We start from the raw sequence: 22968 nt of genomic DNA, 5'->3' as shown, positions 1-22968 counted from the left end.
GTCACGATCAAGGGAAACCTGCTCAGGACCTCAGACTGGGGCAAAGGTTCACCTTCCAACAGGACAACTACCCTAAGCACACAGCCAAGACAACGCAGGAGTGGCTTCGGGACAAGTCTCTGAATGTCCTTGAGTGGCCCAGCCAGAGCCCGGACTTGAACCCGATCTAACATCTCTGGAGAGACCTGAAAATAGCTGTGCAGCGACGCTCCCCATCCAACCTGACAGAGCTTGAGAGAATCTGCAGAAAAGAATGGGAGAAACTCCCCAAATACAGGTGTGCCAAGCTTGTAGCGTCATACCCAAGAAGACTCGGAGGCTGTAATCGCTGCCAAAAGTGCTTCAACAAAGTAATGAGTAAAGGGTCTGAATACTTATATATATATATACATTTAGCGTCTGCTAAATGACAAATGTATAAATATATGATATTTCAGTTTTTTATATTTAATACATTTGCAATAATTTCAAAAGTAACCGTTTTTGGTGTCAGGTCAACCAACTCAATCCAGAGTGAAGATGCTTTATTATATACTGTATATCTCCATGGTGGCAGGTCAGGTACCTTAGGCTTCTTCTGGCGTGGGGGTGTGGCCAGGATCTGCTGAGGTTTCTTGGCAGTAGGACAATCTAGAGGAACGTCGATGTTCTCCTTAGCATTCATCAGGTTCACCACCATCTGAGAAGGCTTGTCTCTGTAGAGTAACGTTACAGTCATTCTAGTGTTGTTGGCCCGTTGTCATGGGATACAGTTCCAGTTATATTATTCCAGTGGTATATCAGATCTAGTCTTAGAGAATTAGTTTCTAATCTAGTAGTAGTAGCAACATATCCATCTCTCAATTTTAAACTGTGAAATGAATGTAATCCTCCACACCTCCCTACTTTCTCTGCTCTGTCTATTCCTGTGCTCTTAACCCCATATGTTGTTCACCTCTTGATGAACAGGTTGCTAAGACAGCCGGTAAGGTTACTAAGACAGCCGGTAAGGTTACTAAGACAGCCGGTAAGGTTGCTAAGACAGCCGGTAAGGTTGCTAAGACAGCCGGTAAGGTTACTAAGACAGCCGGTAATGTTACTAAGACAGCCGGTAAGGTTGCTAAGATAGCCGGTAAGGTTACTAAGACAGCCGGTAAGGTTACTAAGACAGCCGGTAAGGTTACTAAGACAGCCGGTAAGGTTGCTAAGATAGCCGGTAAGGTTACTAAGACAGCCGGTAAGGTTACTAAGACAGCCGGTAAGGTTGCTAAGATAGCCGGTAAGGTTACTAAGACAGCCGGTAAGGTTACTAAGACAGCCGGTAAGGTTGCTAAGATAGCCGGTAAGGTTACTAAGACAGCCGGTAAGGTTCCTAAGACAGCCGGTAAGGTTACTAAGACAGCCGGTAAGGGTGCTAAGACAGCCGGTAAGGTTGCTAAGACAGCCGGTAAGGTTGCTAAGACAGCCGGTAAGGTTGCTAAGACAGCCGGTAAGGTTACTAAGACAGCCGGTAAGGTTACTAAGACAGCCGGTAAGGTTGCTAAGACAGCCGGTAAGGTTGCTAAGACAGCCGGTAAGGTTGCTAAGACAGCCGGTAAGGTTGCTATGGCAGCCAGTAAGGTTACTAACCTCTTGATTAACAGGTTGCTAAGACAGCCGGTAAGGTTACTAAGACAGCCGGTAAGGTTACTAAGACAGCCAGTAAGGTTGCTAAGACAGCCAGTAAGGTTACTAACCTCTTGATGAACAGGTTGCTAAGACAGCCGGTAAGGTTACTAAGACAGCCGGTAAGGTTACTAAGACAGCGGTAAGGTTACTAAGACAGCCAGTAAGGTTACTAAGACAGCCAGTAAGGTTACTAACCTCTTGATGAACAGGTTGCTAAGACAGCCGGTAAGGTTGTTGAGGCTGCTGTCAGGTGTTCCTCCCAGGTAGACCCCTCCAGGTAGTAATGCCGCCTGGCTGCTGTCCCCTCCACGACCACTATCCCCAGCCTTCTCCAGGACGTCATCCACATACAGACGCAACCTACAGAGACACAAACCACGACACAAGACATCAGCAACGAGTCAGCAACCCAACATGTCACATGGGCAGGGGTTATCAAATAGTATCCAGCTAATGTATGTTGAATTAGCCTTAGTCAACTCGAGATCAGTGGTAGATAATACTAATTGAGTTGGTAGTTGCTGTACAGCTACATAATGATCATGTAGTTGATAGATGGTAAATCCTACCCATTGCTGTTGCTGTACAGAGCTACATAATGATCGTTGTCATCGTTGTAGGTCTTCTGAGTCTTCACCTCGTTGTTACCTGCCCTCACTATCACATGACCTTTATCCAGGAACACCTGGCACACGCCGTCCTGACGAGAGAACACACATTACATCACACACCGTCATGACGAGAGAGAACACCAGATAGAGAGAGAGACAAAGAGAGAGACAAAGAGAGAGAGAGAGAGACAGAGAGAGAACACAGACAGAGAGAGAGACAGAGAGAGAGAGAGAGAGACAGAGAGAGACAGAGAGAGAGAGAGAGACAGAGAGAGTGAGAAGAGTGAGACAGAGAGAGAGAAGAGAGAGACAGAGAGAGAGAGCGAGAGAGAGAGAGAGAGAGAGAGAGAGAGACAAAGAGAGAGAACAGAGAGCGACAGAGAGAGAGACAGAAAGACAGAGAGAGAGAGAGAGAGAGAGAGAGAGAGAGAGCAGTACCTGAGCCTGATGGTAGAACATGAGTCCGTTCTTCTGGTCTGTGCGGAAGCCGAAGCCGGCGTAGAAGCTGTTCCTGAGACCAGGGATGCTGTCTGGAGACAGGTCCAAGTAACTCTGGCCTGAGAAGTGGGCCTCACGGGCCACCTGACATACAGAGAGCACAGAATTAGAACACTAGAATGGACATTGGCATCTCAACAACGTGACTAAAAGGACAGCCATCTTGGTCAGGGAATATTTAATTTAATGTATCCCTGTGGCTGAGAGTGTTATTGTCTCAATACTCACCAGCAGATCGTTGGAACAGCCGTAGCTGACCCCAGACCTGCCCATAACTAACAGTATACTAACCAGTAGGTCGTTGTCACAGCCGTAGCTGACCCCAGATCTGCCCATAACTAACAGTATACTAACCAGTAGGTCGTTGGCACGGCCGTAGCTGACCCCAGACCTGCCCATAACTAACAGTATACTAACCAGTAGGTCGTTGGCACAGCCGTAGCTGACCCCAGACCTGCCCATAACTAACAGTATACTAACCAGTAGGTCGTTGGCACAGCCGTAGCTGACCCCAGACCTGCCCATAACTAACAGTATACTAACCAGTAGGTCGTTGGCACAGCCGTAGCTGACCCCAGACCTGCCCATAACTAACAGTATACTAACCAGTAGGTCGTTGGCACAGCCGTAGCTGACCCCAGATCTGCCCATAACTAACAGTATACTAACCAGTAGGTCGTTGGCACAGCCGTAGCTGACCCCAGACCTGCCCATAACTAACAGTATACTAACCAGTAGGTCGTTGGCACAGCCGTAGCTGACCCCAGAGCTGCTCATTCTCTTCAGGTCGATGTGAGAGTTCATGGCCTTGACGTTCCTGAAACAGCCCTTAAGAGAGCCCTGACGAGGGAACAGGGCCTTCAGGCTGGGTAGAGGGAGAAAAATATCATGAAGAGTTAACATACTGCAGTCAAATAGTGTTTCATACTTGGGAATGTCTTTCCTGTGTGTGTCTGCGTGTGTGTGTGTGTCTGTGTGTGTGTGTGTCTGCGTGTGTGTGTGTCTGCGTGTGTGTGTGTCTGCGTGTGTGTGTGTCTGCGTGTGTGTGTGTGTCTGCGTGTGTGTGTGTGTGTCTGTGTGTGTGTGTGTGTGTCTGCGTGTGTATGTGTCTGCGTGTGTGTGTGTCTGCGTGTGTGTGTGTGTCTGCGTGTGTGTGTGTGTGTCTGCGTGTCTGTGTGTGTCTGCGTGTCTGTGCGTGTGTGTGTGTGTGTCTGCGTGTGTGTGTGTCTGCGTGTGTGTGTGTCTGCGTGTGTGTGTGTGTGTCTGCGTGTGTGTGTGTGTGTCTGCGTGTCTGTGCGTGTGTGTGTGTATGTTGCTCACTTTTCAGGCATCTTCTCCTCTGGGACTCCGGCCAGGTAGTAGCTGCCTTCGAAGCGTGGCAGGGGCGTGGTGAAGACGTAGTTAAACAGGGTTTGGCGGTTGTTCCTCACCACAACACGCGTGGTCGTATCATAGAGGAGGATGATCTCCAACTACACAGGAACACAAACACTACACTTTTCAACTTGCACACACAGTTGAATTCGGAAGTTGACATACACCTTAGCCAAATACATCTAAACTCAGTTTTTCACAATTCCTGACATTTAATCCTAGTAAAAATTCCCTGTCTTAGGTCAGTTAGGATCACCACTTTATTTTAAGAATGTGAAATGTCAGAATAATAGTAGAGAGAGTGATTTATTTCAGCTTTTATTTCTTTCATCACATTCCCAGTGGGTCAGAAGTTTACATACACTCAATTAGTATTTGGTAGCATTGCCTTTAAATTGTTTAACTTGGGTCAAACGTTTCGGGGAGCCTTCCACAAGCTTCCCACAATAAGTTGGGTGAATTTTGGCCCATTCTTCCTGACAGAGCTGGTGTAACTGAGTCAGGTTTGTAGCCTCCTTGCTCGCACACGCTTTTCCAGTTCTGCCCACAAATTTTCTATAGTCATTGTCCATTTGCAACCAAGCTTTAACTTCCTGACTGATGTCTTGAGATGTTGCTTCAATCTATCCACATAATTTTCCTTCGTCATGATGCCATCTATTTTGTGAAGTGCACCAGTCCCTCCTGCAGCAAAGCACCCTCACAGCATGATGCTGCCACCCCCGTGCTTCACGGTTGGGATGGTGTTCTTCTGCACTTTTCGCACCAAAGTACATTCATCTCTAGGAGACAGAACGCGTCTCCTTCTTGCGCGGTATGACGGCTGCGTGGTCCCATGGTGTTTATACTTGCGTACTATTGTTTGTACAGATGAACGTGGTACCTTCAGGTGTTTGGAAATTGCTCCCAAGGATGAACCAGACTTGTGGAGGTCTACCATTTTTTTAATGAGGTCTTGGCTGATTTATTTTGATTTTCCCATGATGTCAAGCAAAGAGGCACTGAGTTTGAAGGCAGGCCTTGAAATACATTCACAGGTACACCTCCAATTGACTCAAATGATGTCAATTAGCCTATCAGAAGCTTCTAAAGCCATGACATCATTTTCTGGAACTTTCCAAGCTGTTTAAAGGCACAGTCAACTTAGTGTATGTAAACCTCTGACCCACTGGAATTGTGATACAGTGAATTATAAGTGAAATAATCTGTCTGTAAACAATTGTTGGAAAAATTACTTGTGTCATGCACAAAGTAGATGTCCTAACCGACTTGCCAAAATTATAGTTTGTTAACAAGAAATTTGTGGAGTGGTTGAAAAACAAGATTTAATGATTCCAACCTAAGTGTATGTAAACCTCCGACTTCAACTGTAAATGTTCCTGCAGTCGAATGACCAATGCGCCCTCTAGTGGCCTCATGGGTGGAATGTTATTAATATTTTTCATAGTTTCATAGTTAATAAACCGTTTTTTTTTTTTTTTTATGCCCTAGGTCCGGTGTTTCCATGTCAAACGGTTTTGTTATATTTCAGTCTTCTGTGATGTATATAAAGTGTAAACAGGTGTATTCTTTTCAAAGCCCATAACCACGTGTGTGAGGTGTATATTTTTGTTTCAAAGTAGATTTGTTTAAGACTACCAAGAAACACTCTGTGTGACCCTGATTTAGCCCACTGCAATAAAAAAGGTTTTAACCTTCCAGGAGAAAATGTCTTGAGGTTAAGAAACTATTTTCCAAAACTGCAAACCTCCTCATCACACCAACTTGTTGCCCAAAGACAATTAATGAATACTGCATGTATTGTACTGCATGTATTATACTGCATGTATTGTACTGCATGTATTGTACTGCATGTCCAAGAGCAACTCTATTTCTATGTTTGCACTAGCTTTAATGTCAGTGTACTTACATTTACGTCATTTAGCAGACGCTCTTACTTACAGCCTTTAACACTAGCTAGGGTATAATGTTTCTTACAGATTTGGGGTCAGCGTCGCTGATCTTGAGGTAAGGTGAGTCCGGGTCTTTAGGCTCCAGTTCCTGTAGAGAACCAGTGACGTCATAGAAGACCCTGAGACGTCCCTGACGCACCGCCAAGCACAGGAACTTCTCCTGATGGGGTCACATACACAGACAGGTTCAAACAGGAACCAACAGGGCTTCAATACACAGACAGGTTAAAACAGGAACCAACAGGGCATCAATACACAGACAGGTTAAAACAGGAACCAACAGGGCTTCAATACACAGACAGGTTAAAACAGGAACCAACAGGGCGTCAATACACAGACAGGTTAAAACAGGAACCAACAGGGCTTCAATACACAGACAGGTTAAAACAGGAACCAACAGGGCTTCAATACGCAGACAGGTTAAAACAGGAACCAACAGGGCTTCAATACACAGACAGGTTAAAACAGGAACCAACAGGGCATCAATACACAGACAGGTTAAAACAGGAACCAACAGGGCATCAATACACAGACAGGTTAAAACAGGAACCAACAGGGCATCAATAATGTTGGCTACATCCTGACTCTCTACCTTTCCCCTGAAGTGTGCACAAGCACACTGTATTGTATGGATTGAACTATGACAATGGTTACACCATTCCAATGTTTTAAATCCATGATGGAAAGTGTCTAAGTGAATCAGGACTCAAAACATTGTTTTTATAAGAGCGTTAACAGTCATTAGATAGATTACAGTATGATACTACGGGACACAGCAGTTATTTTATATACAGCAGTACTGTGTGTCTAAGACAGTTTTCCCCTCGGGGACATTAACGTTCATCCTTTCCTATCCTATCCGGTGCTAAACACTGTGAACATATATATATTTTCATGCCAGTGTAGTGTTGAGATTTAAACCCCAGCAGCAGTAGCGTGACCTCTGACCTGGCTGTGGAGTATGAGCAGGATGCCGTTGTGACTCATCAGTTTAACTTCCTGTTCAAAGCGCTGCATCTTCCCTGTGTCCTCCTTGAAGGTGACCTCGGCGTAACCCGTCCCGTCAAAGTAGGCCGCGTCGTTCACCCACTGCTGGGTCAACACCGGCTTCGCTCTGACAAACAAAGAAACACACGTCACTAACATGGCAAACAACATCACAATATTCGTAGACAATGTTGTACATTTGGTTTTGCTAACTGAGTGAACTAGGCCCTACACTCTTAGAATTTTTTTTGCTATCTAGAACTTAAAAGGGTTCTTCGGCTGTCCCCGTAGGAGAACCCTTTGAATAACTGCTTTTGGTTCCATGTAGAACCCTTTCCACAGAGGGTTCTAAATGGAACCCAAAAGCGTTCTACCTGGAACCAAAAAAGGGTTATCCTTTGGGGACAGCTGAAGAACCCTTTTGGAAACCTTTTTTTCTAAGAGTGTAGACCGCAAAATATAAGATCAGCTTTTTGTAGGGGATGGAAACTATAACTATAGCTCCCAGATGCAGAAGTCCACAGTGGTTAGAGGCTGTTGGTAGTATTCAGCGCTCCAGCCATAGAGATAGGATGTAGTGGTCTGCTAGTGGTCTCACCTTCCACATGGTTTCTCCTCGGTGGTGTTGAGTTGGAAGATGTTCTCGAAGTTATAGAGACTGAGCACCTCCTCATTCAGGGTCTCCAGCTCAAAACAGCCCTTGAAGTTGGGCAGCTGGAGCTGGAGAGGGGGCTGAGAGAAGAACAGAGAGAGAGAGAGAAGTTAGAGAGAGATATGATAGCCCGAGTCGTTCAAGGAATTCGGGACATGGGCGACTATTTAACGTTAGTTTGGCTCTCTCTGTGTGTTCGTGCCGTGAAAGGAGGGGTTCTTCTTTGTCTGAAAGCAATGGCTAGCTAGTTTGCTAACTATTCTAGCTAACTAACTGGCTGAATAAGTTGACGACGGACTCGCTCAAGCTGTCGGGACTAACCCACAACGTTAGACACGGACACGAACGATCTGCTTGCGTGTTGATACACTGGTGGTTTGTTGTGGCCGAGTATTGGCGCTAAACCGTGTTGTTGGAGTCCGGCATGCTAGCTGGCTGTGGCGTCTTATGACGAGGTGCCCGGACGATTTTCACGGAATAATACTGCACCTAGTTAGCTAGCTGAATAAACTAAGTTAGTCTATTCCTAGAAAACATTGAACCGCTGTAGTTTACAACAATTATAGTTTCTGAGGTGGAAGTTGGGAGAGTTATATTTGGGAGTTGTGGTGAGGGAGGCCCCGCTCTCTCCTTTCCCAGATGTTTAGTTCATTTCATTCCGATCTCCTCTGCATTATTGTAGCCATCTGCTGCAGCCTGTCAACTATGCCTCTGCCTATCCCTGTTCTCTCCTCTCCGCACAGGCTACACAAACGCCTCACACCGCGTGGCTGCTGCCTCTCTAACCTGATGGTCCCTGCACGCACCACCCACGTGGAGTTCCAGGTCTCAGGCAGCCTCTGGAACTGCCGTTCTGCTGCCAAAAAGGCAGAGTTCATCTCAGCCTATGTTACCCTCCAGTCCCTCGACTTCTTGGCGCTGACGGAAACATGGATTACCACTGAAAACACTGCTACTCCTGCTGCTCTCTCCTCATCTGACCATGTGTTCTCGCATACCCCGAGAGCATCTGGTCAGCGGGGTGGTGGCACAGGAATCCTCATCTCTCCCAAGTGGACATTCTCAATTTTTCCCCTGACCCATCTGTCTATCTCCTCATTTGAATTCCATGCTGTCACAGTCACTAGCCCATTTAAGCTTAATATCCTTGTCATCTATCGCCCTCCAGGTTCCCTTGGAGAGTTCATCAATGAGCTTGACGCCTTGATAAGTTCCTTTCCTGAGGATGGCTCACCCCTCACAGTTCTGGGGGATTTCAACCTCCCTACGTCTACATTTGACTCATTTCTCTCTGCCTCCTTCTTTCCACTCCTCTCCTCTTTTGACCTCACCCTCTCACCATCCCCCCCTACTCACAAGGCAGGCAATACGCTTGACCTCATCTTTACTAGATGCTGTTCTTCTACTAATCTCACTGCAACTCCCCTCCATGTCTCCGACCACTACTTTGTATCCTTTTCTCTCTCTCTCTCCTCCAACACTACTCACTCTGCCCCTACACAGATGGTTATGCGCCGTCGCAACCTTCGCTCTCTCTCTCCCGCTACTCTCTCTTCTTCCATCCTATCATCTCTTCCCTCTGCTCAATCCTTCTCCCTCCAATCTCCTGATTCTGCCTCCTCAACCCTCCTCTCCTCCCTTTCTGCATCCTTTGACTCTCTATGTCCCCTATCCTCCCGGCCGGCTCGGTCCTCCCCTCCAGCTCCGTGGCTTGATGACTCATTGCGAGCTCACAGAACAGAGCTCCGGGCAGCTGAGCGGAAATGGAAGAAAACTAGACTCCCTGCGGACCTGGCATATTTTCACTCCCTCCTCTCTACATTTTCTTCATCTGTTTCTGCTGCTAAGGCCACTTTCTACCACTCTAAATTCCAAGCATCTGCCTCTAACCCTAGGAAGCTCTTTGCCACATTCTCCTCCCTGCTGAATCCTCACCCCCCCCCCCCCCCCCTCCCTCTCTGTGGATGACTTCGTCAACCATTTTGAAAAGAAGGTTGACGACATCCGATCCTCGTTTGTTAAGTCAAATGACACTGCTGGTCCTGCTCACACTGCCCTACCCTATGCTTTGACTTCTTTCTCCCCTCTCTCTCCAGATAAAATCTTGCGACTTGTGACGGCAGGCTGCCCAACAACCTGCCCGCTTGACCCTATCCCCTCCTCTCTTCTCCAGACCATCTCCGGTGACCTTCTCCCTTACCTCACCTCGCTGATCAACTCATCCTTGACCGCTGGCTATGTCCCTTCCGTCTTCAAGAGAGCGAGAGTTGCACCCCTTCTCAAAAAACCAACACTCGATCCCTCTGATGTCAACAACTACAGACCAGTATCCCTTCTTTCTTTTCTTTCCAAAACTATTGAGCGTGCCGTCTTTAGCCAACTCTCTTGCTATCTCTCTCAGAATGACCTTCTTAATCCAAACCAGTCAGGTTTCAAGACTGGTCATTCAACTGAGACTGCTCTTCTCTGTGTCACGGAGGCTCTCCGCACTGCTAAAGCTAACTCTATCTCCTCTGCTCTTGTCCTTCTAGACCTGTCTGCTGCCTTTGATACTGTGAACCATCAGATCCTCCTCTCCACCCTCTCCGAGCTGGGCATCTCCGGCGCGGCTCACTCTTGGATTGCGTCCTACCTGACCGGTCGCTCCTACCAAGTGGCGTGGCGAGAAGCTGTCTCCGCACCACGTGCTCTCACCACTGGTGTCCCCCAGGGCTCAGTTCTAGGCCCTCTCCTATTCTCGCTATACACCAAGTCACTTGGCTCTATCATATCCTCACATGGCCTCTCCTATCATTGCTACGCTGACGACACACAACTAATCTTCTCCTTTCCCCCTTCTGATAACCAGGTGGCGAATCGCATCTCTGCATGTCTGGCAGACATATCAGTATGGATGACGGATCACCACCTCAAGCTGAACCTTGGCAAGACGGAGCTGCTCTTCCTCCCGGGGAAGGACTGCCTGTTCCATGATCTCGCCATCACGGTTGACAACTCTGTTGTGTCCTCCTCCCAGAGTGCGAAGAGCCTTGGCGTGACCCTGGACAACACCCTGTCGTTCTCCGCTAACATCAAGGCGGTGACCCGATCCTGTAGGTTCATGCTGTACAACATTCGGAGAGTACGACCCTGCCTTACACAGGAAGCGGCACAGGTCCTAATCCAGGCACTTGTCATCTCCCGTCTGGATTACTGCAACTCGCTGTTGGCTGGGCTCCCTGCCTGTGCCATTAAACCCCTACAACTCATCCAGAATGCCGCAGCCCGTCTGGTGTTCAACCTTCCCAAGTTCTCTCACGTCACCCCGCTCCTCCGCACACTCCACTGGCTTCCAGTTGAAGCTCGCATCTGCTACAAGACCATGGTGCTTGCCTACGGAGCTGTGAGGGGAACGGCACCTCCGTACCTTCAGGCTCTGATCAGTCCCTACACCCAAACGAGGGCATTGCGTTCATCCACCTCTGGCCTGCTGGCTCCCCTACCTCTGCGGAAGCACAGTTCCCGCTCAGCCCAGTCAAAACTGTTCGCTGCTCCGGCACCCCAATGGTGGAACAAGCTCCCTCACGACGCCAGGACAGCGGAGTCACTCACCACCTTCCGGAGACATTTGAAACCCCACCTCTTTAAGGAATACCTGGGATAGGATAAAGTAATCCTTCTACCCCCCCTTACCCCAACCCACCCCCCCCCCCCAAAAAAATATATAAATATAATAAATAAATAAATAAAATAAAACATTGTAAAGTGGTTATCCCACTGGCTATAAGGTGAATGCACCTATTTGTAAGTCGCTCTGGATAAGAGCGTCTGCTAAATGACGTAAATGTAAATGTAAATATGGGTTACTGAGGGGGCTGAGAGAAGGTAGGGAGAGATATGGGTTACTGAGGGGGTTGAGAGAAGGTAGAGAGAGATATGGGTTACTGAGGAGGCTGAGAGAAGGTAGAGAGAGATATGGGTTACTGAGGGGGCTGAGAGAATCTAGAGAGATATATGGGTTACTGAGGAGACTGAGAGAAGGTAGAGAGATATATGGGTTACTGAGGGGGCTGAGAGAAGGTAGAGAGAGATATGGGTTACTGAGGGGGCTGAGAGAAGCTAGAGAGATATATGGGTTACTGAGGGGGCTGAGAGAAGCTAGAGAGAGATATGGGTTACTGAGGGGGCTGAGAAAAGGTAGAGAGAGATATGGGTTACTGAGGGGGCTGAGAGAAGGTAGAGAGAGATATGGGTTACTGAGGGGGCTGAGAGAAGCTAGAGAGAGATATGGGTTACTGAGGGGGCTGAGAGAAGCTAGAGAGAGATATGGGTTACTGAGGGGGCTGAGAGAAGGTAGAGAGAGATATGGGTTACTGAGGGGGCTGAGAGAAGGTAGAGAGAGATATGGGTTACTGAGGGGGCTGAGAGAAGGTAGAGAGAGATATGGGTTACTGAGGGGGCTGAGAGAAGCTAGAGAGAGATATGGGTTACTGAGGGGGCTGAGAGAAGGTAGAGAGAGATATGGGTTACTGAGGGGGCTGAGAGAAGCTAGAGAGAGATATGGGTTACTGAGGGGACTGAGAGAAGGTAGAGAGATATATGGGTTACTGAGGGGGCTGAGAGAAGGTAGAGAGAGATATGGGTTACTGAGGGGGTTGAGAGAAGCTAGAGAGAGATATGGGTTACTGAGGGGACTGAGAGAAGCTAGAGAGAGATATGGGTTACTGAGGGGGTTGAGAGAAGCTGGAGAGAGATATGGGTTACTGAGGGGGTTGAGAGAAGCTAGAGAGAGATATGGGTTACTGAGGGGGCTGAGAGAAGCTAGAGAGAGATATGGGTTACTGAGGGGGTTGAGAGAAGGTAGAGAGAGATATGGGTTACTGAGGGGGCTGAGAGAAGGTAGAGAGAGATATGGGTTACTGAGGGGGCTGAGAGAAGGTAGAGAGAGATATGGGTTACTGAGGGGACTGAGAGAAGGTAGAGAGATATATGGGTTACTGAGGGGGCTGAGAGAAGGTAGAGAGAGATATGGGTTACTGAGGGGGTTGAGAGAAGCTAGAGAGAGATATGGGTTACTGAGGGGGCTGAGAGAAGCTAGAGAGAGATATGGGTTACTGAGGGGGCTGAGAGAAGCTAGAGAGAGATATGGGTTACTGAGGGGGCTGAGAGAAGCTAGAGAGAGATATGGGTTACTGAGGGGGTTGAGAGAAGCTAGAGAGAGATATGGGTTACTGAGGGGGCTGAGAGAAGGTAGAGAGATATATGGGTTACTGAGGGGGCTGAGAGAAGCTAGAGAGAGATATGGGTTACTGAGGGGGCTGAGAGAAGGTAGAGAGAGATATGGGTTACTGAGGGGGCTGAGAGAAGCTAGAGAGAGATATGGGTTACTGAGGGGGCTGAGAGAAGGTAGAGAGAGATATGGGTTACTGAGGGGGCTGAGAGAAGGTAGAGAGAGATATGGGTTACTGGGGGGGCTGAGAGAAGCTAGAGAGATATATGGGTTACTGAGGGGGCTGAGAGAAGGTAGAGAGAGATATGGGTTACTGAGGGGGCTGAGAGAAGGTAGAGAGAGATATGGGTTACTGAGGGGGCTGAGAGAAGGTAGGGAGAGATATGGGTTACTGAGGGGGCTGAGAGAAGGTAGAGAGAGATATGGGTTACTGAGGGGACTGAGAGAAGGTAGAGAAAGATATGGGTTACTGAGGGGGCTGAGAGAAGGTAGAGAGAGATATGGGTTACTGAGGGGGCTGAGAGAAGGTAGAGAGAGATATGGGTTACTGAGGGGACTGAGAGAAGGTAGAGAGAGATATGGGTTACTGAGGGGGCTGAGAGAAGGTAGAGAGAGATATGGGTTACTGAGGGGGCTGAGAGAAGGTAGAGAGAGATATGGGTTACTGAGGGGACTGAGAGAAGGTAGAGAGAGATATGGGTTACTGAGGGGGCTGAGAGAAGGTAGAGAGAGATATGGGTTACTGAGGGGGCTGAGAGAAGGTAGAGAGAGATATGGGTTACTGAGGGGGCTGAGAGAAGGTAGAGAGAGATATGGGTTACTGAGGGGGCTGAGAGAGGAAACATATCTATAAGTTACTAACATTAGAGATATATGGGAGAAAACCACAGCTAGGCCTCCCCAATCACACACAGCTGCTTCTCACCGTGAAGGTGTCGGGGTACCCGCCCACGTAGAACACAGTGTCTTCTGTCTGGAGGTTGAGCAGTCCGCTGTCCCCTCCTGCCTCCACCACAGCCTTGGTCACCCTGGGTTCACTGATCTCTAAAGACATGGCCATCTCACCGTACTGAAGGATCCTAGAGATAGAGAGATAGAGAGATGGCAGGTTAACATGGTGATGGTGGTGGTGGTGATAATGGCAGGTGGTGTAGCTGAGATTATTTGAAATGACACTCTCCTGATGATATAGCCTGCCTGAGACTTGTAAGGCCAATTGTCGCCCTTGGACTATGAGGAAATTGGGTTCCCGAGTGAGAACAAATCCAGCCAATGACAGTGGCAGTTGTTACCTTTCCAGGACCACGTTGTTGAAGTCACCATCGGTTTGGACGTCCTCCTGCATCTCCACCTCAGCCGTGTCTCCACCCACGTTGAACAGCCAGTGCAGTCTCCGCCCCTCCAGCATCATGCCCAGGAACTCCTTACTGGACTACAGACAGGAAACAGGAAATCGCATTATCATTACTGGACTACAGACAGGAAACAGGAAATCGCATTATCATTACTGGACTACAGACAGGAAACAGGAAACGCATTATCATTACTGGACTACAGACAGGAAACAAGAAACGCATTTTCATTACTGGACTACAGACAGGAAACAGGAAATGCATTATCATTACTGGACTACAGACAGGAAACAAGAAACGCATGATCATTACTGGACTACAGACAGGAAACAGGAAACGCATTATCATTACTGGACTACAGACAGGAAACAGGAAACGCATTATCATTACTGGACTACAGACCGGAAACAGGAAACGCATTATCGTTACTGGACTACAGACAGGAAACAGGAAACGCATTATCATAGAGCCCCACAGTGGAGGTGTCATAATACCCATAAAACCTAGTGGTCAAACAGGGAAATGGTTCCAATCGTTTTTTCCACCATTCATTTTTCCCATAGGGGATTTTAGAAAAACTTAAAATAAGGTCTGTGTTTCGTGAAGGCTTACCCTGGCGTGACATTTTATAACCGTGTAAATCTCTCTCGGACAAGGTGACTTTTATCAATATATTCAGCTCTATTTACTTTCAGATTCAAAAATGCTAATTAGCATCAAAGTGGTCCTCTGTAGCTCAGCTGGTAGAGCACGGTGCTTGTAATGCCAGGGTAGTGGGTTCGATCCCCGGGACCACCCATACACAAAAATGTATGCACACATGACTGTAAGTCGCTTTGGATAAAAGCGTCTGCTAAATGGCATATTATTATTATTATAGACATCATGCAAAACTACAAATCCCTGCAAGCTCTTTTATGTCATCTCTAGCTGACACCTTTGCTAACAGGTATTGTATCAATTTAAAACTTGCACAAGACAGTTCACAGAATTGTCCATTTAAAGAAATGTAGCTAATTTATTCATTACTACATTTAGCTAACATTAGATAGTTAATCCAGAGATTCTTACCTTTGCCTCGATTCAGCAGTCTAGTCCACATCATCATGGCATTTGTAGTTCTTTATGATAACCACATTAGCAGCTAATTAGCATTTCATTTTTGGGGGGTAAATACAGGCAAATATATGGCTAAAAGTCACCTTGTCCTAGAGAGATTTATGCGGCTATCAAAACGTCACGCCAGGGTAAGCTTGCACGAAACACAGCCCTTATATTTAGTGTTTCTAAAATCCCCAAAGAAAAAAATGAATGGTGGAAAAGACGATTCGAACCATTTCATTTACATTTACATTTTAGTCATTTAGCAGACGCTCTTATCCAGAGCGACTTACAGGAGCAATTAGGGTTAAGTGCCTTGCTCAAGGGCACATTTACGTCATTTAGCAGACGCTCTTATCCAGAGCGACTTACAAATTGGTGCATTCACCCTATAGCCAGTGGGATAACCACTTTACAATTTTCTTATTTTTTTTTTGGGGGGGGGGGGTAGAAGGATTACTTTATCCTATCCCAGGTATTCCTTAAAGAGGTAGGGTTTCAAATGTCTCCGGAAGGTGGTGAGTGACTCCGCTGTCCTGGCGTCGTGAGGGAGCTTGTTCCACCATTGGGGTGCCAGAGCAGCGAACAGTTTTGACTGGGCTGAGCGGGAACTATGCTTCCGCAGAGGAAGGGGAGCCAGCAGGCCAGAGGTGGATGAACGCAATGCCCTCGTTGGGTGTAGGGACTGATCAGAGCCTGAAGGTACGGAGGTGCCGTTCCCCTCACTGCTCAATAGGCAAGCACCATGGTCTTGTAACGGATGCGAGCTTCAACTGGAAGCCAGTGGAGTGTGCGGAGGAGGGGGGTGACGTGAGAGAACTTGGGAAGGTTGAACACCAGACGGGCTGCGGCATTTCCCTGTTTGACCGCTAGGCTTTATGGGTATTATGACTCATACTGTGGTATTACTGGACTATAGAATTCCATATTTGATGGTCATTCTTCTCAAACAGTTTTCTAGAAAAAGACTACATTAAAAACTAGACTAGTAATGATGAACACTGTCTAATGATAAACACTGTCTAATGATAAACACTGTCTTAGGGAGCCTTTCATGAATACGTCATTATATAGCCTTATAAATGTTTATAAATGCTTAAAAAATACTTACATTAATTATTCTCTGTCCCACAGTATGCGTGGAAGATAACATGTTGTATTTATTATTTTATTTTGTATTTTCTTATGATATGAAAAAACGGAATGAACAGAGTTTGAAAAATAATAATAAAAATACTTACGTTCTTGTTTCCGAGGTAGAAGACAAACTGTTTGTCTGGTTGGGCCTGTCTGCGGGCGCGTGAGGCCTCGGGCAGGGCGATGTAGAACTTGAGGGAGTTGTAGGCTGCCAGGTCTGCCAGGTTACTGGGGGTACGCACCTGCACACCCGATGTCCCGTTGAACTTGACAGGTACGCTCACCTGAGAGGAAGAAGAAGATATGGAAATAAACTGGTTAGTGGTCCAACCAGACCTACTGTCTAATAGTATCTAGTGGTCCAACCAGACCTACTGTCTAATGGTATCTAGTGGTCCAACCAGACCTACTGTCTAATAGTATCTAGTGGTCCAACCAGACCTACTGTCTAATAGTATCTAGTGGTCCAACCAGACCTACTGTCTAATGGTATCTAGTGGTCCAACCAGACCTACTGTCTAATGGTATCTAGTGGTCCAACCAGACCTACTGTCTAATAGTATCTAGTGGTCCAACCAGACCTACTGTCTAATAGTATCTAGTGGTCCAACCAGACCTACTGTCTAATAGTATCTAGTGGTCCAACCAGACCTACTGTCTAATGGTATCTAGTGGTCCAACCAGACCTACTGTCTAATGGTATCTAGTGGTCCAACCAGACCTACTGTCTAATAGTATCTAGTGGTCCAACCAGACCTACTGTCTAATAGTATCTAGTGGTCCAACCAGACCTACTGTCTAATGGTATCTAGTGGTCCAACCAGACCTACTGTCTAATAGTATCTAGTGGTCCAACCAGACCTACTGTCTAATGGTATCTAGTGGTCCAACCAGACCTACTGTCTAATAGTATCTAGTGGTCCAACCAGACCTACTGTCTAATAGTATCTAGTGGTCCAACCAGACCTACTGTCTAATAGTATCTAGTGGTCCAACCAGACCTACTGTCTAATGGTATCTAGTGGTCCAACCAGACCTACTGTCTAATAGTATCTAGTGGTCCAACCAGACCTACTGTCTAATGGTATCTAGTGGTCCAACCAGACCTACTGTCTAATAGTATCTAGTGGTCCAACCAGACCTACTGTCTAATAGTATCTAGTGGTCCAACCAGACCTACTGTCTAATGGTATCTAGTGGTCCAACCAGACCTACTGTCTAATAGTATCTAGTGGTCCAACCAGACCTACTGTCTAATAGTATCTAGTGGTCCAACCAGACCTACTGTCTAATAGTATCTAGTGGTCCAACCAGACCTACTGTCTAGTGGTCCAACCAGACCTACTGTCTAATAGTATCTAGTGGTCCAACCAGACCTACTGTCTAATAGTATCTAGTGGTCCAACCAGACCTACTGTCTAATAGTATCTAGTGGTCCAACCAGACCTACTGCCTAGTGGTCCAACCAGACCTACTGTCTAATAGTATCTAGTGGTCCAACCAGACCTACTGTCTAATAGTATCTAGTGGTCCAACCAGACCTACTGTCTAATAGTATCTAGTGGTCCAACCAGACCTACTGTCTAATAGTATCTAGTGGTCCAACCAGACCTACTGTCTAATAGTATCTAGTGGTCCAACCAGACCTACTGTCTAATAGTATCTAGTGGTCCAACCAGACCTACTGTCTAATAGTATCTAGTGGTCCAACCAGACCTACTGTCTAATAGTATCTAGTGGTCCAACCAGACCTACTGTCTAATGGTCCAACCAGACCTACTGTCTAATAGTATCTAGTGGTCCAACCAGACCTACTGTCTAATGGTCCAACCAGACCTACTGTCTAATAGTATCTAGTGGTCCAACCAGACCTACTGTCTAATGGTCCAACCAGACCTACTGTCTAATAGTATCTAGTGGTCCAACCAGACCTACTGTCTAATAGTATCTAGTGGTCCAACCAGACCTACTGTCTAATGGTATCTAGTGGTCCACCCAGACCTACTGTCTAATAGTATCTAGTGGTCCAACCAGACCTACTGTCTAATAGTATCTAGTGGTCCAACCAGACCTACTGTCTAATAGTATCTAGTGGTCCAACCAGACCTACTGTCTAATAGTATCTAGTGGTCCAACCAGACCTACTGTCTAATGGTATCTAGTGGTCCAACCAGACCTACTGTCTAATAGTATCTAGTGGTCCAACCAGACCTACTGTCTAATGGTATCTAGTGGTCCAACCAGACCTACTGTCTAATAGTATCTAGTGGTCCAACCAGACCTACTGTCTAATAGTATCTAGTGGTCCAACCAGACCTACTGTCTAATGGTATCTAGTGGTCCAACCAGACCTACTGTCTAATAGTATCTAGTGGTCCAACCAGACCTACTGTCTAATGGTATCTAGTGGTCCAACCAGACCTACTGTCTAATAGTATCTAGTGGTCCAACCAGACCTACTGTCTAATGGTATCTAGTGGTCCAACCAGACCTACTGTCTAATAGTATCTAGTGGTCCAACCAGACCTACTGTCTAATGGTATCTAGTGGTCCAACCAGACCTACTGTCTAATAGTATCTAGTGGTCCAACCAGACCTACTGTCTAATAGTATCTAGTGGTCCAACCAGACCTACTGTCTAATAGTATCTAGTGGTCCAACCAGACCTACTGTCTAATGGTATCTAGTGGTCCAACCAGACCTACTGTCTAATGGTATCTAGTGGTCCAACCAGACCTACTGTCTAATGGTATCTAGTGGTCCAACCAGACCTACTGTCTAGTGGTCCAACCAGACCTACTGTCTAATAGTATCTAGTGGTCCAACCAGACCTACTGTCTAATGGTATCTAGTGGTCCAACCAGACCTACTGTCTAATAGTATCTAGTGGTCCAACCAGACTAGTGGTTGAAGACCTACCAGACTTGTTGGCCTCCAGGAAGGCCTTGTTGATGGAAATAAACTGGTGAGCTCGTCATCGATACCAATGTATGTTGACGTAGTCATAGTAGTTAAATGTTCTCATATCATAGTTTTGACCAACATTCATACTTTATTCATACAATAACTACATTTAACACTTTTATCTGAAACGACTTATAGGTAGCACGTGTATTCATATTGAGGGTCTGGGTTATGTTTGTCCCGTGTGAGCCACCGTACTTTGCTGGCGGCCTTGCGGGCCTCTGCGATGAGCTGTCTGATCCTGAGGATGTTCTCTGAGATGTTGGGCATCTGGGCTGAGTGGTTCTGCAGCTTGTCCAGCTTCTTCATCAGTATTGGGATGGCCTCGCCCAACATACCCACTGGAGGGACACACAGACAGAAATTTTCTGTCAGTCTACCCATTTAAGCAGACTTGAGCAAATGTTTCGTCTCTTGCATGATCAGAGAAGCAAAGCTTTTCTACCTCGAACAATTGCCTAGTAAACTTTATATTAAATCCAGGACAATACCATTTAGTCTACCAATTCAAACAGACCTTAACAAATCTCTACACACCACTTTATGAAAATCAATCCTATATTATAAGGTGAAACTATCAAGGACCTACCAGACCTACTGTCTAATGGTATCTAGTGGTCCAACCAGACCTACTGTCTAATAGTATCTAGTGGTCCAATCAGACCTACTGTCTAATAGTATCTAGTGGTCCAACCAGACCTACTGTCTAATGGTATCTAGTGGTCCAACCAGACCTACTGTCTAATAGTATCTAGTGGTCCAACCAGACCTACTGTCTAATGGTATCTAGTGGTCCAACCAGACCTACTGTCTAATAGTATCTAGTGGTCCAACCAGACCTACTGTCTAGTGGTATCTAGTGGTCCAACCAGACCTACTGTCTAATAGTATCTAGTGGTCCAACCAGACCTACTGTCTAGTGGTCCAACCAGACCTACTGTCTAATGGTATCTAGTGGTCCAACCAGACCTACTGTCTAATAGTATCTAGTGGTCCAACCAGACCTACTGTCTAATAGTATCTAGTGGTCCAACCAGACCTACTGTCTAATAGTATCTAGTGGTCCAACCAGACCTACTGTCTAATAGTATCTAGTGGTCCAACCAGACCTACTCTCTAATAGTATCTAGTGGTCCAACCAGACCTACTGTCTAATAGTATCTAGTGGTCCTACCAGACTAGTGGTTGAAGACCTACCAGACTTGTTGGCCTCCAGTAAGGCCTTGTTGATGTCATCATTGGTGGTGTCAGCGTCTCCATACTGCTGCTGCCATTGGTCTAGCTGCTCTTTGATAGGGGCCAGGATGTCCTCTACCTGCACCGCTGTGCTGTTGGCCTGCTCCGCTGCAGCCTTCGCCCCCTCTATAACCTCGGCGGTCTCCTCTGGAGGACAGTATGTACAGATATGGGTTGGAGGGACAGGGTATGAGGGACAGGGTAGGAGGGACAGGGTAGGAGGGACAGGGTAGGAGGGACAGGGTAGGAGGGACAGGGTTGGAGGGACAGGGTTGGAGGGACAGGGTAGGAGGGACAGGGTAGGAGGGACAGGGTAGGAGGGACAGGGTAGGAGGGACAGGGTAGGAGGGACAGGGTTGGAGGGACAGGGTAGGAGGGACAGGGTAGGAGGGACAGGGTAGGAGGGACAGGGTTGGAGGGACAGGGTAGGAGGGACAGGGTAGGAGGAACAGGGTAGGAGGGACAGGGTAGGAGGGACAGGGTAGGAGGGACAGGGTTGGAGGGACAGGGTTGGAGGGACAGGGTAGGAGGGACAGGGTTGGAGGGACAGGGTAGGAGGGACAGGGTAGGAGGGACAGGGTTGGAGGGACAGGGTAGGAGGGACAGGGTTGGAGGGACAGGGTATGAGGGACAGGGTTGGAGGGACAGGGTAGGAGGGACAGGGTAGGAGGGACAGGGTTGGAGGGACAGGGTTGGAGGGACAGGGTAGGAGGGACAGGGTAGGAGGGACAGGGTTGGAGGGACAGGGTAGGAGGGACAGGGTAGGAGGGACAGGGTAGGAGGGACAGGGTTGGAGGGACAGGGTTGGAGGGACAGGGTTGGAGGGACAGGGTAGGAGGGACAGGGTAGGAGGGACAGGGTAGAAGGGACAGGGTTGGAGGGACAGGGTTGGAGGGACAGGGTAGGAGGGACAGGGTAGGAGGGACAGGGTAGGAGGGACAGGGTTGGAGGGACAGGGTAGGAGGGACAGGGTTGGAGGGACAGGGTTGGAGGGACAGGGTAGGAGGGACAGGGTAGGAGGGACAGGGTAGGAGGGACAGGGTAGGAGGGAGAGGGTTGGAGGGACAGGGTTGGAGGGACAGGGTAGGAGGGACAGGGTTGGAGGGACAGGGTAGGAGGGACAGGGTTGGAGGGACAGGGTAGGAGGGACAGGGTAGGAGGGACAGGGTTGGAGGGACAGGGTTGGAGGGACAGGGTAGGAGGGACAGGGTAGGAGGGACAGGGTTGGAGGGACAGGGTAGGAGGGACAGGGTAGGAGGGACAGGGTAGGAGGGACAGGGTTGGAGGGACAGGGTTGGAGGGACAGGGTTGGAGGGACAGGGTAGGAGGGACAGGGTAGGAGGGACAGGGTAGAAGGGACAGGGTTGGAGGGACAGGGTTGGAGGGACAGGGTAGGAGGGACAGGGTAGGAGGGACAGGGTAGGAGGGACAGGGTTGGAGGGACAGGGTAGGAGGGACAGGGTTGGAGGGACAGGGTTGGAGGGACAGGGTAGGAGGGACAGGGTAGGAGGGACAGGGTAGGAGGGACAGGGTAGGAGGGACAGGGTTGGAGGGACAGGGTAGGAGGGACAGGGTTGGAGGGACAGGGTTGGAGGGACAGGGTAGGAGGGACAGGGTAGGAGGGACAGGGTAGGAGGGACAGGGTAGGAGGGACAGGGTAGGAGGGACAGGGTTGGAGGGACAGGGTTGGAGGGACAGGGTAGGAGGGACAGGGTTGGAGGGACAGGGTAGGAGGGACAGGGTAGGAGGGACAGGGTTGGAGGGACAGGGTAGGAGGGACAGGGTAGGAGGGACAGGGTAGGAGGGACAGGGTTGGAGGGACAGGGTTGGAGGGACCGGGTAGGAGGGACAGGGTTGGAGGGACAGGGTAGGAGGGACAGGGTAGGAGGGAGAGGGTTGGAGGGACAGGGTAGGAGGGACAGGGTAGGAGGGACAGGGTAGGAGGGACAGGGTTGGAGGGACAGGGTTGGAGGGACAGGGTAGGAGGGACAGGGTTGGAGGGACATGGTAGGAGGGACAGGGTAGGAGGGACAGGGTTGGAGGGACAGGGTAGGAGGGACAGGGTAGGAGGGACAGGGTAGGAGGGACAGGGTTGGAGGGACAGGGTAGGAGGGACAGGGTAGGAGGGACAGGGTAGGAGGGACAGGGTAGGAGGGACAGGGTTGGAGGGACAGGGTAGGAGGGACAGGGTAGGAGGGACAGGGTAGGAGGGACAGGGTAGGAGGGACAGGGTAGGAGGGACAGGGTA

The 22968-nt window shown here is 48.3% G+C and overlaps 1 protein-coding gene across 1 annotated transcript in view; it reads right to left on the bottom strand.

Annotated features, from left to right (window-relative positions):
• Nucleotides 1–22968, bottom strand: part of lama5 (laminin, alpha 5) — a gene marked incomplete at its 5' end in the record, with an annotated part of 129042 nt that overhangs the window by 27044 nt on the left and 79030 nt on the right. Inside the window, 14 exons of the mRNA XM_084186664.1 lie at nucleotides 566–695; nucleotides 1843–2007; nucleotides 2217–2347; nucleotides 2697–2840; nucleotides 3489–3621; nucleotides 4077–4228; nucleotides 6108–6242; nucleotides 7031–7196; nucleotides 7668–7801; nucleotides 13856–14009; nucleotides 14223–14362; nucleotides 16625–16804; nucleotides 19683–19825; nucleotides 20682–20867. Coding sequence (XP_084042790.1) covers nucleotides 566–695; nucleotides 1843–2007; nucleotides 2217–2347; nucleotides 2697–2840; nucleotides 3489–3621; nucleotides 4077–4228; nucleotides 6108–6242; nucleotides 7031–7196; nucleotides 7668–7801; nucleotides 13856–14009; nucleotides 14223–14362; nucleotides 16625–16804; nucleotides 19683–19825; nucleotides 20682–20867 — 2093 coding nt within the window. The remainder of the gene's footprint in view (nucleotides 1–565; nucleotides 696–1842; nucleotides 2008–2216; nucleotides 2348–2696; nucleotides 2841–3488; nucleotides 3622–4076; nucleotides 4229–6107; nucleotides 6243–7030; nucleotides 7197–7667; nucleotides 7802–13855; nucleotides 14010–14222; nucleotides 14363–16624; nucleotides 16805–19682; nucleotides 19826–20681; nucleotides 20868–22968) is intronic.

Source organism: Coregonus lavaretus (assembly GCF_964263955.1).
Source record: "Coregonus lavaretus genome assembly, chromosome: 22".
Classification (NCBI taxonomy): domain Eukaryota; kingdom Metazoa; phylum Chordata; class Actinopteri; order Salmoniformes; family Salmonidae; genus Coregonus; species Coregonus lavaretus.
The sequence above is the reverse complement of the archived record's forward strand: the minus strand, read 5'-3'. Positions and strand labels throughout refer to the sequence as shown.